The sequence below is a fragment of the Cheilinus undulatus genome, linkage group 9 (assembly GCF_018320785.1).
Source record: "Cheilinus undulatus linkage group 9, ASM1832078v1, whole genome shotgun sequence".
Lineage (NCBI taxonomy): Eukaryota > Metazoa > Chordata > Actinopteri > Labriformes > Labridae > Cheilinus > Cheilinus undulatus.
In genome coordinates, this window is record NC_054873.1 from 11,678,971 (window position 1) to 11,691,768 (window position 12,798).

At 37.8% G+C, this 12,798-nt stretch overlaps 1 protein-coding gene across 5 annotated transcripts in view; it reads right to left on the reverse strand.

Annotated features, from left to right (window-relative positions):
• The window catches only part of LOC121514907 (inositol hexakisphosphate and diphosphoinositol-pentakisphosphate kinase 2-like), a 103,495-nt gene that overhangs the window by 70,759 nt on the left and 19,938 nt on the right, over window positions 1-12,798 (reverse strand). For all 5 annotated transcript variants that reach the window (XR_005992335.1, XM_041795329.1, XM_041795330.1 and 2 more), the window contains exons 5-11: window positions 11,168-11,253; window positions 10,640-10,794; window positions 8,446-8,547; window positions 8,160-8,321; window positions 5,776-5,897; window positions 2,862-2,963; window positions 2,270-2,356 (exon numbers count right to left, since the gene is read on the reverse strand). Coding sequence is in view for 4 of the 5 variants with exons in the window: in XM_041795329.1 (XP_041651263.1) it covers window positions 2,270-2,356; window positions 2,862-2,963; window positions 5,776-5,897; window positions 8,160-8,321; window positions 8,446-8,547; window positions 10,640-10,794; window positions 11,168-11,253 (816 nt within the window). In the remaining variant the exon portion in view is untranslated. The remainder of the gene's footprint in view (window positions 1-2,269; window positions 2,357-2,861; window positions 2,964-5,775; window positions 5,898-8,159; window positions 8,322-8,445; window positions 8,548-10,639; window positions 10,795-11,167; window positions 11,254-12,798) is intronic.

Below are 12,798 nucleotides of genomic sequence, written 5' to 3' on the forward strand. Positions count from 1 at the left end.
TTAGAACTTAGAGAGGGTGGACAGATGTGTTGCTTCTGTAAGTTGGCAAGTTAAGCAAATATTCCAATAAAGTTGAGTTACTTTGGGGAGCAGGTGGCCTAGTGGTTAAAGGCGCTCCCCGTGTACGAGCGGGAGGCTCGGGTTCGAATCCGGCCTGAGGCCCTTCACCGCATGTCCCTCCCCCACTCTTGACCCTGTTTCTGACTCTATCCACTGTTCTCCTCTATCTAATAAAGGCACAAAAATAAATCTTAAAAAAAAAAGTTTAGTTACTTTGTCTTTTTAGAGACAGTAGCATTTTGTCTTTAGTATGAACGTCACAGAAGTTCAAAGGGGGGGAAGAAGTGAGCCCCCCTCTGTGCCAGCTTTGTAGGCAATAACAGAAACATTAAAGAGGTGAGCTGGGATCAGCAGAGCTCTGTGTGTGTGTGTACGTCTGTCTGACTGTGTTTATATTGCATGCTCTCTGGTGTTTCTGCAACGCTGTAATGCCCTGTGAAATAAAATCATAATTGCACTATTGAGACAGCAAAGCTTCATCAGAATATAAACAGGAAATATGAACTCAGATTTAATACTTTCAAAGAATTTTTCAAGACCTTCTCCATATATTTTAGGACCTCAATGCGTCTTTTACTAACCAGTTAGACTGGTGCAGAGTGAATTCTGTCAACTAAAACTATGACTAAAAATTTTTGTCTGCAGCTGTTTTTCCATGAGAAAGACTAGACTATAGATCTTTGATGACTAAAACTGACTAAAAGTAAGTTTAGTTTTTGTCAAGATGACTAAAATGAGACTAAAATGAACTTTGTTTTCGCCTGACATTCAAAATCCATGATATTTCTCCACTGTGGGTAAATTTATCAAAATGCAATCTATCTGTAGCTATTCTGCCTCTCAGGTGTAGAAAGCTGCGACCCCAGGTTTGGCACTACCATGATTTGGTACTAGACTTAGGCAAGAGAATAAATGCTTGGACTAAAAGTTAAGACTAAAATGTGAGGACTTTTTATGGAACAAAACTAGACTAAAATGTTCTTGAGATCTCATTCACTAAAGCAAGACTAAAAATATAAAGGGTAGAATGACTAAAATATGATTAAAACAAAAAGGCATTTAATCTTAAGACAAAGACTGAGACTAAGAACAAAAATAGCTGTAAAAATGAACACTGCATTGGTGACAGTTATGTTCATGTTTTGTGCAGAGTGCAAGATAAAAAAATGACAACACAGTCAAGAAAATACAAATAGTATTAGTTATTACCTCCACCAAGGAGGTTATGTGATCGGCAGGGCTTGTTAGTTTGTTAGCAACATAACTCAAAAAGTTCTGGACAGATTTTGATGAAATTTTCAGGAAATGTCAGAAATGGCAAAAGGAAGAACTGATTAGATTTTGGGAGTGATCCGGATCACTGTCTGGATCCAGGAATTTTTTAAAGATTCTGCCTTATTGGGAGATAGGGCTAATGGTGGAGGTCTGCGCTCTCCGAGTGCTTTTCTAGTTGTAGTATGCAATAAAGCTTTCTTTAAGATGCTAGCATGCTAAGCTCAACAGACTTTGTACTAGTATTAAAACAGGCAAAAGCTTCACTGCAAAGATGTTTTTTATGTTCAAAATCCTGTAAAATACTAACAAGTATTAGCCCCAGCCTCAACACCTTCTCCTCCTCCAACCAATTCTCAGAAAACTCACCTCACACATTACTAAAGCCCCTCAATAACCTGCTAGTTAGGGGGAACACAGCAGAGTTTTAAGGATGCACTGATAGCTCAGGCCAGAACAGATATGCAGACTGATGTCAGAAAAACTAGCCAAAAACACACAAATTGAAAACAGATAAAAAATTTAAAACCTTATGGTCCAGCATTTAGGACTTTAAATTACTTTACAGAAGCCTTAATTTTTGCCAAATTGGTTTATCAACTTTTTATACTTTTTAAGATCCTGCAGACACCCTGTTATTACGGTGCTGTTGCAGAAGCGTACTGTGAAAAAGGCTTAGGTGTCCATCTGTGTATCTCAGTCAAACATTTAAAACAGAAAGGAAACTAAATTAAAGACGAGTGGTATTCTGTTATTCAGTTTGTGCAGCTATGACAGTGTTTTGATAGACTGTTCCCATATATTTTTCTCCTTAACATTCTTTAAATTTTCTTTTGTAATTGGAAATCATAAACTACAAAATGATATCTGTTCATTTTGGAAATAAAAATCAAAACCAATATGCTGTATAATGGATGCTAAGTCTTTAGATACTTACAGAGGATGTCGGACCTCCATCTTCATCTTTTGCTTTGGTGTGCGGTCCCCGTGGCGGATGATGGCAATAACACAGCGCAGCTCCATCCTGGATAAGGAAAAAGAATGGACAGGACAAAATAAAATGTGTAAAAAATACGTAACATCACATAAGATCTTAAAAAAGTCACCAACATTACAGTAACTGATGATGACGTATCATTTATTTGTTACCAGATCATTTCTGAGACATTGAAGCTCAATTATAATCAAAACAGCAAAGATTTAGGGATAATCATGACATTTAAAGAAGAGTAATCACAGGATACCAATAAACACTGGAATTGGAAAATAAAACATTCAATCAAAAACAGAATTTACATGATGCTGATCTTGGTTGCAAGATCAAAATTCAGTTAAAATGCAAAGAAAATGTGCTTGAGCATTAGAGATTTAAGTTTACAATGCAGATACAGTAACAATTTAGAGAACAGGTTACAATATTAGTATATTTCATGGACCAAAGCTTTGATAGCATATTGCCCAAGAATTTCCCACAACTTCCAAAAACCCTTGATACCTATATCAATATTTTTTCTGTTTTCAGTACATACATGGTTCCTGAGGTTGTTGGGACTATTGGGATATCTTCAGCTTCCATGGGGATGGACCAGGGGATGTGAAACTGAGGGGCTAACTCCCTCATCACCATGTTCCTGATGAAGCAGATAAAACAACAGTTTTAAGCACAATAATCGAAGTAAACTTCATCGAAAGAAGGGTCATTTATAAAGATTTTCTAGGTGCCAATCAGTTTCATTCTAATATTTTGATCAAAATTCAAGACAATATTTTGACTTATCTTGATTAAGAAGCTACAGTTACAGTTTAAATGATACTACATCATATCAAATTTACAATGCTCTTGTTCCTATGAGGTTTTTTCTGTTTACACTACCTGACCATAGCATAAAGAGGAATTTTGTTCATTACAGGACAGGCTGCCTTTACTGTCTCTGTCTTCAAATTAGTAAAATGGGATACACCACTATAGCCTTAGTATAGTGGTGAATGTGCAGGTCACAACTTGTCCACAAGACCGTTTTGGAGTTGTTGGATTGTGTATTTGATGAGTTTGATGAGGGAAAGCCAGAATACCGTCTGCTTACATTGAGTGGGCACAGCAGGTCCGAACTCGGCAGCGGCAATCTAAAAATAGTTTGCACCGACAACTGAAGGTAACGAACCTATTACTAAGACTATAGGAATTATGGCAATGGGCGAATTTGCCTAAATGTTGAAGTATACCTTTAAGACATAAAGTTTATTTGCCTTGCCTGACAGGAAAGGTGATAAATCAGAAACTAACTTGGATGTGAAGCTGACAGTGAGGTCCCATGAGCTGTCTGAAGCTCTGAATAACTTACAACATGACAGCTCCAAGGCAATATTTACTTTAGAGGTACAACAAAGATGTCAGAGATAAATGCCAGAGATGTCAGGGAGAAAACAAGAAGATGAGACTGCTTCTTCATGGAAGCCAAACAGTTCAGTCCAAAAGGAATTACATTGTTTAAAATAAATAAGCGCTTTTCCATAAGATTGTCATGCAGTTTTCTGTATAATATGGAGAGGCACTAGGAAAGGATTAAAGGAACAAATAGATGAGGTTTCAAAAAAGTTACACCATGCCCTAACAGCATGTGAGCATCAGACATCACATTTCATTGCATTGCATCAGGTTGTATCGCACAGCAGGGCACAATCGCTGTCCACTCACATCTGTCAAATATTTAATTCTTTTCCCAGTTAATTCCAGTTTTCCACTTGTAAATAGTATAAAATCTAAGGCTTTTATTATAAATGTGGAGAAAGAGTGGTGCTTTATGATGACAGGCCTTTGATGGCACCAAGCTAACTAGTTTTGGCTTCATGTTGACACAAGTCTCCTAGATGGATTTGAATCACAGATATATTTGTTATTAATGCACAAATATCTCCACTTTGTAAATAAGCTAACAAGTTCTGTTGATGATAAGAGTGAAAGAAAATCAAGAAAACATTCCTTTCAGGAACTCCCGGTGTCTAATCATTTCCCTTCTCCCTTTAGTCTTTGCCCATCCTAATGCATGCAACAGTAAGGAAAATAGGAACGGGACGATGGGCTAAAAATGTCACACTGCTATAAGCTGCTTCAAGCAGCATCACTTGCATGCAGTCAGGAAATTACAACAGGAATCTATCTGATTTTGTCGCTGACACTCGCTTACACTGTGTAAAGTTAAGGCACACTATTAAACCTACCGAAAAAAAAATTAAAAGTGAGCTAATATACAATAAACAACATATTAGATGATTAAAGTTGGGGAATCTATTCCCAGTTATGGTAAGTGTCCTTGTGTCAACCATGTGCCCTTAGGCAAGACACTTAACCTCAAATTGCTCATATTGTTGCACCAGTTGTTGTGAATGCATATGAATGGGATTATTGATGGGATTACTTATAATACTGATGGTCACTTTATATATACTCCCCTCCAAAAGTATTGAAAAAGTGAGGCCAATTCCACTATTTTTTGCTGTAGACTGATAACATTTGGGTTTGACATAAAAAAAATGAATATGACACAAGAGATCAACATTTCAGCTTTTCTTCCCAGGTATTTTCATCTGGATCTGGTAGATTTTGTGATGCTTTTCTAGGGTTTCACTGCAGCCTCTTTCAGTTGTTGTTTGTTTTGAGGGGTTACTCCCTTCAGTCTCCTCTTTAGCAGGTAAATGCATGCTGTATCGGGTTTTAGTCTGGAGATTGACTTGGTCAGTCTGAAATCTTCCATGTCTTGCCTCTGATGAACTCCTTTGTTGTTTTGCCAGCGTGTTTTGGGTCATTATCTTGCTGCATGATGAAGGATCTCCCAATCAGTTGGCTGCATCTTTCTTTAAATTGGAAGACAAATGTTTCTGTAGACTTATGAGTTCATTTTGCTGCTACCATCACGTGTTACATCATCAATGAAGATTAATGAGCCCGTCCCACAAGAAGACATGCAAGCCCAAGCCATGACATTACCTCTACTGTGTTTCACAGATGAGCTTGTATGTTTGGGATAAGGAGCATATCTTTTTCTTCTCTCTCTAGTCTTTCCATCACTTTGGTAAAGGCTCATCTTTGTCTCATCAGTCCACAAACATTTTTCTCAGAGTTCTTGAGGCTTGACTCTGTACTACTGGCAAATTCCAGCCTGGCCTTCCTGTTCTTCTTGCTAATGAGAGGTTTGCATCTTCTGGTGTAGCCTCTCACTCTTAAGTATTTATACAACAACAAAAGTTTTTCAAGAGCTTAAGCCCATTTGGGATTTACCACATTAAAATTACATGCCAGTGCAGAACATCACTTTGAAATGGCATGTTTGCAGTCAATATTAGGCAGTCACAGCAGACCTTTAGAGTCAAAAAGACAACTGAAACTATTTCTTCATTTTCTCAGGTTAAACAATAACAAATAGTATTTAAGCTGATGTCACCTACCCCAGGACTTTAGCACAGTCATCATAGTACTTCATGGAGTTTTTGACAAAGCTGAAGCCGTTAACATCACAGACGAAGGAGTGTCCGTTGGCTCTGAGCAGATCAAACCCACAAACTGTTTGCTGAGAAAATCAAAGACAATACTGAGTTACAGAAATGTACATTGTTCTGAGTGATCAAATGGAAAAGATATAATTTTACAGCACAACTTCAGCCTTTTTTTTTTTACTTTATTCAATCTTCAAGAAGGTCAGCAACAAAATATTTTATGATAATCTTCCTTCACAAATGGCTTACACATCTAAGCATTCTGACATTTAGGTAAGAATTCACTGGAGACCATCTCTGTAGAAATGCATGTTCTCAATGACAATTTTAATGTCATTTATTCCATAATCACATGTGTTATGTACTTTTAGTCTCCATCAGTTACATTTTTGCTCTCCAAGTAAAAATACCATAGGGTCCATAGAAATTGTTAACATTTTCTCCACCTCCTTCTTCATGTCTCACCAGAATCACTGTGGTAATGGATCAAAAATTACTAAATGCTCTATCATCCAACATTTCCCCTAGCATAAGGCTGATGTTTCATCTTTACTAAACCCTGAGACTACCAACAGAGTCCTGAACAATGTTTTTTTTATCTTCCAGTCAGATTTCTACCACAGCGGAATGGTAATGTCTTTGGGGCATCATATACATATATCCCTCCAAGTCCTGTCCTCAATAATTATATCTAAATTTAGCTCCCATTTCCCCTTCACATGGAGGGTATTTAATTCCAGACTGTTTTTTGAGATGAAGCAATGAATATTTAACAAAGAATTAGATACTGGGTTTAGAATGTCTGCATTCACTGCAATAGTTAATGTCCTGGCATAAAGCATGTCATTTTCAGTGAAGTGAAGATAAACACATATTTATGCCTGAGAAACTGCATTAACTGCACCACAAACAGTATTTTTATTGTTATTGCAATACACAGATTTGAAATGAACACATTGCAGAAGTCTGAATAAATCACAATAAATACAAAAAGTTCTAAAATGTACTCTACTTGCATTTCATAAAGCTGCCTCTACATTATTACATACAGGTGCATGTCAAAAAATTATAATATCATGTAAAAATTCCTTTTTTAGTTTTGTTTTAATCTTGGTGATTAAAGCTTACTGCTGACGGAAATCCAAAATCCACTATCTCAAAATATTAGAATACTGAGGAAAAGTCTGATTTGCAAAGGTTTCCTGAGCCTTCATTTTCTCACTGTGTTTCAGTACACACAACCACAATCACGAGGGAGACTGCTGAGTTGACAAATGTCCAGAAGACATTTATGTCGTCCTCCACAAGGAGGGTAAGCCACAGAAGGTCACTGCTGAAAGGGCAGGCTGCTTTCAGAGGGTGTTTCAAAGCATATTCATGGAAAGTTGATTGGAAGAGGAAAGTGCGGTAAGACAGTCAAACAAAGCAGATTCAAGAACTCTGTGGAGCTTCAGAAGGAGTGGACTGAGGCTGAGGTCGGTGAATCAAGAGCCACCACACACAGATGAGTCCAGGAAATGGGCTACAAGTGTGGTGTTCTTAGTGTCAAGCAAATCCTTAACCACATACGTTACAGGCTTCTTCTGGGGTAAGGAGAAAAAGATCTTGACTGTTTCTCAGTGGTCTGCAGTCCTGTTTTCTCAATTTTGAAAATGCCTGTTGAAGTAAACTGCCCATTTCACTGATATGCTTGAAAAAACATGAATTTGGTAATTCTGTCATTTACAAAGAACTTGTGAATTATTCTATTTCAGTGTCTCATTCTGTAATCATCTCTGTTTCAGAGTCCCATGTGATTTCTGCATTTACTGACTCATTTGCCAGTTATGAATGTTAATAGTCAGGACCAGATATGTTCTCTATTAGCTCAGTGTTTGCTGATCACGGCACTGTATAATGATGGTAACAATAGATTTATATGAATTATTCTGGTGGTTGCAGCGACAAACACTTCTGGCAGCTCCCATTCACCAAATGCATTAGCAATGGGACTCATACACGAGGAGATTACATCAATTTGTCCATGTTTGACAGCTTCTCTAATGTCTATATTTGTTTGTTTTTTAATTTTCAGTCTTATAAAGTTTAGTTTAATGAGCTAAGAGCCTTTTGTTTAAGTGCAGGTAAACACAAGTAGATGCAATCTCTATGTTAACTTCAAATGATAACTGCACATAAAAAGGAATCCAGTGAAGTTATGACCTCTGATGGCTCAGAGAGCAATAAAAAAGGGCGAGTAAAACCAAGCTCTTTAAATGTAATGTCCCTGAGTCCTTCCTTTGTATTCTCTTACTGTGTACTGCATTATCTCCTCTACTGCTGTATTGTAAGTTTACCTTAAAGGCCAGGCAGACTTTGCGGGCCACCAGTTTTTCCATGGCAGTGAGCATGACAGGGTAACGAATCTCCTTCCCCTCACTGTCTCTCTCTACCTTTCCATCCAGGGCCGGAGATTTCCGGGCCTCAGCATGAGCATAGTCTGGACCTACTGTGTAAACCTGGAACACAGAACACAAAACACATGGCACATGTGATAATGACTTTTATATCTTATCCAGTGCATGACTAATTAGACTGACTGGTGCATGAATCTCTTTGCCCTCAAGTGGTAATGCACTCTACCTTTACATCAGTGCCGTCTGTGGGCATAAACTCCTCGTAGATGTAAGATCCAGTCTTTCGCACGCTGCTCTCAGGGGAATACACGCTGCTTCGACTCCCAATCTACAGTGAAGAAGTGAGAGAATAATATAGGAAGGAAATTTAAAGGCATCGAGAACCAAACTTTTACAAAAAGAATCTTATTTTGCCAACTATCTAACCATTGCACAAGGCACTTTTTCAAAAAAGGTCACAACTTTAACCCTGCAGCAGCAGTGCAACTTGTCAGCAGAACCTTTTAAGTTTTAGAAACATTTTCCTTTTGTCAGTCGTTAAATAATATACAAACTGAGACTCAACCGAATAAAATGTAAAGATCAACATGGTGAGCTTCTAAAAGTTAATGAAAAGCAACTTCCTGAATCCTGATTCTTTGCTTCAACTATCTTAGCATTGACTGATGACAAACTTACGGTGGTTTTCCACTATATGGTACTGGCTCCATCAGTCTTGACACAACTTGTTTTCTTAATTTCTATAAGGGATTGTACCTGATACCGGGTACTTTTTTTTTCCCCTTAAAGATTTATTTTTGGGCTTTTCATGCCTTCATTGACAGAGGAGGACAGTGGACAGAATTGGAAACAGGGATGAGAGAGCTGAGGAGAGACATGTGGGACTCGAAGCCCCAGGCCACCTGCGCCCCTGATATTGGGAACTTTTTTTGGGGTATCCCCTTTGGTGAGGTTCCAAGCCAGTTGGGCTGATCCTAAAATGTGACGTCTAAACACTGCTGACCACCGAGTGTAACGAGAGTATCGGCACAAGAAATGTCATTAGTGGGATGTCCAAGATGGCCCTCTTTTTGATGAATGAACAAGGAAAAAAACTCCAAGGCACTCTCATTTGGGCAGCTATTTTAATTTTAGTCTTAGTTTTAGTCTTTAAATGAAATGCATTTTAGTTTTAGTCTAGTTTTAGTCAACAAAAACTCAAAAACATTTTAGTCTAGTTTAAGTCCATAAAAAGTCCTCACATTTTAGTCTTAAATTTTAGTCCAAGCATTTATTTTTCTAAATCTGGTACCAAGTCATGGTAGTGTGTTCTATGCACCCTGCCAAACCTGGGGTCCTTTCTTTCTACAGCTGAGAGGAAGAGAAGCTACAGCTGCACTGTGTTTTTGACAGATTTACCCACAGTGGACAAATATCAAGGATTTTGAATGTCCGACAAAAACTAGATAACATTTAAGTCTAGTTTTAGTCATCTTGAAAAAAAAAAACTTACGTTTTGTCAGTTTTAGTCATCAAAGATCTTTTTTTGTTAGTCTTAGTCTAGTTTTAGTCATCTTGAAAAAAAAAAAACTTACTTTTTGTCAGTTTTAGTCATCAAAGATCTTTTTTTGTTAGTCTTAGTCTAGTTTTAGTCATCTTGAAAAAACTTAACTTACTTTTTGTCAGTTTTAGTCATCAAAGATCTATTTTTGTTAGTCTTAGTCTAGTTTTTGTCATGGAGAAAAACGCTGTCGACGAACAATTTTACTAATAGTTTTACTCGACAAAATTAACATTGGGTATAGACCTTAGAAACACACTTCAATGCGTTTCATCATCAAGCCTTCCTGTTTGACTTCCTGATGAAGGCTTGATGCCAAAATGCGTTGAAGAGTGTTTTTAAGATCTACACATGACTATGCCATAAAAATAAAGGCATTTTAAAGCTTGAAGAGAGTGCCAAGGAGTTTTTTTCTTGTTTATTAATCAACTACATGAATCCAATTTCCAAAGAGCAGCTCAGACTAACTTTTTATTGAGTCAAAGTAGCACTTACACCTACAGTTTCTTTAATATGGCTTTTTTGTCTGCTCCATCTAACTGTATGACTTTCCAAACTCTCATTTACTTTTTAACAGTATTTTCTGTAGCTGCTTGCTCTTGTCCTGGAACAAAACTCATCTTGCTTTGACAAGAAGCCACAAACCAAGAAGCTGGTACACCATTGTCTAAATGTCCTCCACTGTTGTTGTGCTGGAAATTATAGCAGTTTCATGCAGCCACGCTATGACAACTCTTCTGATACTAAAGAGGTACAATCAAGTATACATATACTGACATTGAAAATGAAGTGTCTGGTACCAAAATCTTATAGAGCCCAGCCAGTAACACATATGTAAATACATGATTAGTTTTCCTTGTGTTTCTTGCAAGCCATCTACCTTCCTGAAGAGTCTCTGGCTGCCTCCTCCAGCAGATGTTGGGTAATAGATGTAGACATTGTGGTCCTCGGCACACACAGGTTTCTCCACAAAGGGTTTTGGGAAAACTTCCCCGTTCACCTCTACATGGTCTTCAGCTTCCACCAGGTTACACTCTGTAATGGGAGAGACTTTAGTTTTAAATTCATTCTACAAGAAAATGTATAACAACAGTGATGATGCCGACGTGGAAAATACAAAAATGGGTTCATATACCGAAGGAATGTATAATCCAATCAAATTATCCTTCCTTAATCTGAGCTTTGAACCCTTGCCTGTTTGGTATTAGCCATGCTTCAATGCTGTACAGCACTCACTATTAGTTCAGTAAAAAATAAAAACGCCTCACTCTATAAAACAGTTTATTTTGCTATCACAAAGGACTAGTTATCCAGTTAACAGTTAACAAGATACTTCATCTAACTTCTGATAGCCACCTGGTAAAAATCGCAGCAAAGGCCTCTAAGAACTTCTAAACCCTCTACTCACTTTCAGGATTGTCGGGGTCTCGGTTCAACACAGCATAACGAGGTAGGTCAATGCCCTCCTCTTGCAGGATCCGGTACACTTCCCTCCTGAGAGACAATCAAACACAGACTTAAAAATAAACTACAAAAAGAACCACCACAGTGAGTCTATCAGTGCAGCTCTGATGTGAATGTTTCTAAAGACTGGTAACAACAACCAGTCTGGTGATCTAAGGTATCCATAAAAAAGGTATGGGAAAATATACCTCAAAAGTAACACTTACCATGTATGTTACTTTAATGCCCACCAAGTGATTACTGCTCTAAACGAGAAGAGGAAAATGCAAATGCTAACAAGTTGATTTATAAATGCCACCATTGTCCTTATCATCGAGGTTATAGGGTTTATTTTTCCGTCATATAGAGTTACAGCACTATTAGGATTAATCATTAATTTTAAAACTGATGTAAGTAGACTCTGGCTACTTCTTTGGTTCATCATAATTGCCATAATGATCTTCTGGCTCATTTGGGGAACACTGGTTCAACATGAGCTCATAAAGATACTTTTTTCACCCTGTAAAGCAACAATAGGTCACTAACAATACGATACAGTAACTTTCAACAAGAAACCTGTGCTTTGTCTTGTAATGTTTAACACACTGTTATGGTATTGGTACTAGAATATAAAAGACATACTGGTCAAAACCTCATGTAGCGTGAGGAAGAAAAAACAGTCCGTCCATTTTTGATGAAACTGTCTTTTTATCATCGTCTTCTTCTCATGATCAAACCACCTCTTCTGTCATTGACTATCTGTCTATCCATCAATAGACCCTCCTGTCTGCACTGCTGCTTCCTGATCTTTTCCGGGTTTGCTTGAGAGCTCAGTCAGCATAAAGGATTTGGAACGATTTATACCATCAAGTCAAGAAAAGCTGTGCCGTTTAAAAAAAAGACTTGAGACGTAAAGAAGGGTAAGCTTGGTTGTTTCAAATGAAAACACATGGAAATTAGCATATTAATCCTCCATCCTACCCAGCCTGAAAAGGGAGGCCGGCACTTATTTGTTGGTGCAAACCCTGACTCGGGCGTTATATAGAGCTCAGTTTGACTCACGGTCTTTTTAGAAGGAAAATGGTATATAACGCCAGCTTGACAGACAGCCGCTGTCAATACATAATTCTTCACTATCAACTGAGCCAGCTGAAAAAAAAAAAAAAAAAAAATTCCAACAATAAAAGCTTTCAGTGTGATTCTGATAAAACTATGACCATGGCTGTACCCATCCTAATCTCCTAACCAGCAGTCATTGTTTACAGGCTTGCAGTCACTTCAGCTATGCCTGTAGCTACCGTCTCTTCACCCTCAACTGATGCTGACTGGTCTGGCCCCTCTCTGGCTGGGAACAAGTGCATCAGCTAGAAGCTTTGCAAGATGGATCCTCCTGTTAACAGACATTGAATATGGCCAAATCATCTGCTTTGCATAGTTAGCAAGTTGAACAGTGAACTACTTGTGATGTTGTTGGGAGGTCAGTACACATATGCTACACCTGCAAACAGGCGGTAAATGCTTACAAATTCATATTTGCACAAAATTTGATAATATTATTTTCCTTGTTAGTCTACATGTTTCTTTGGCTTCTTCACT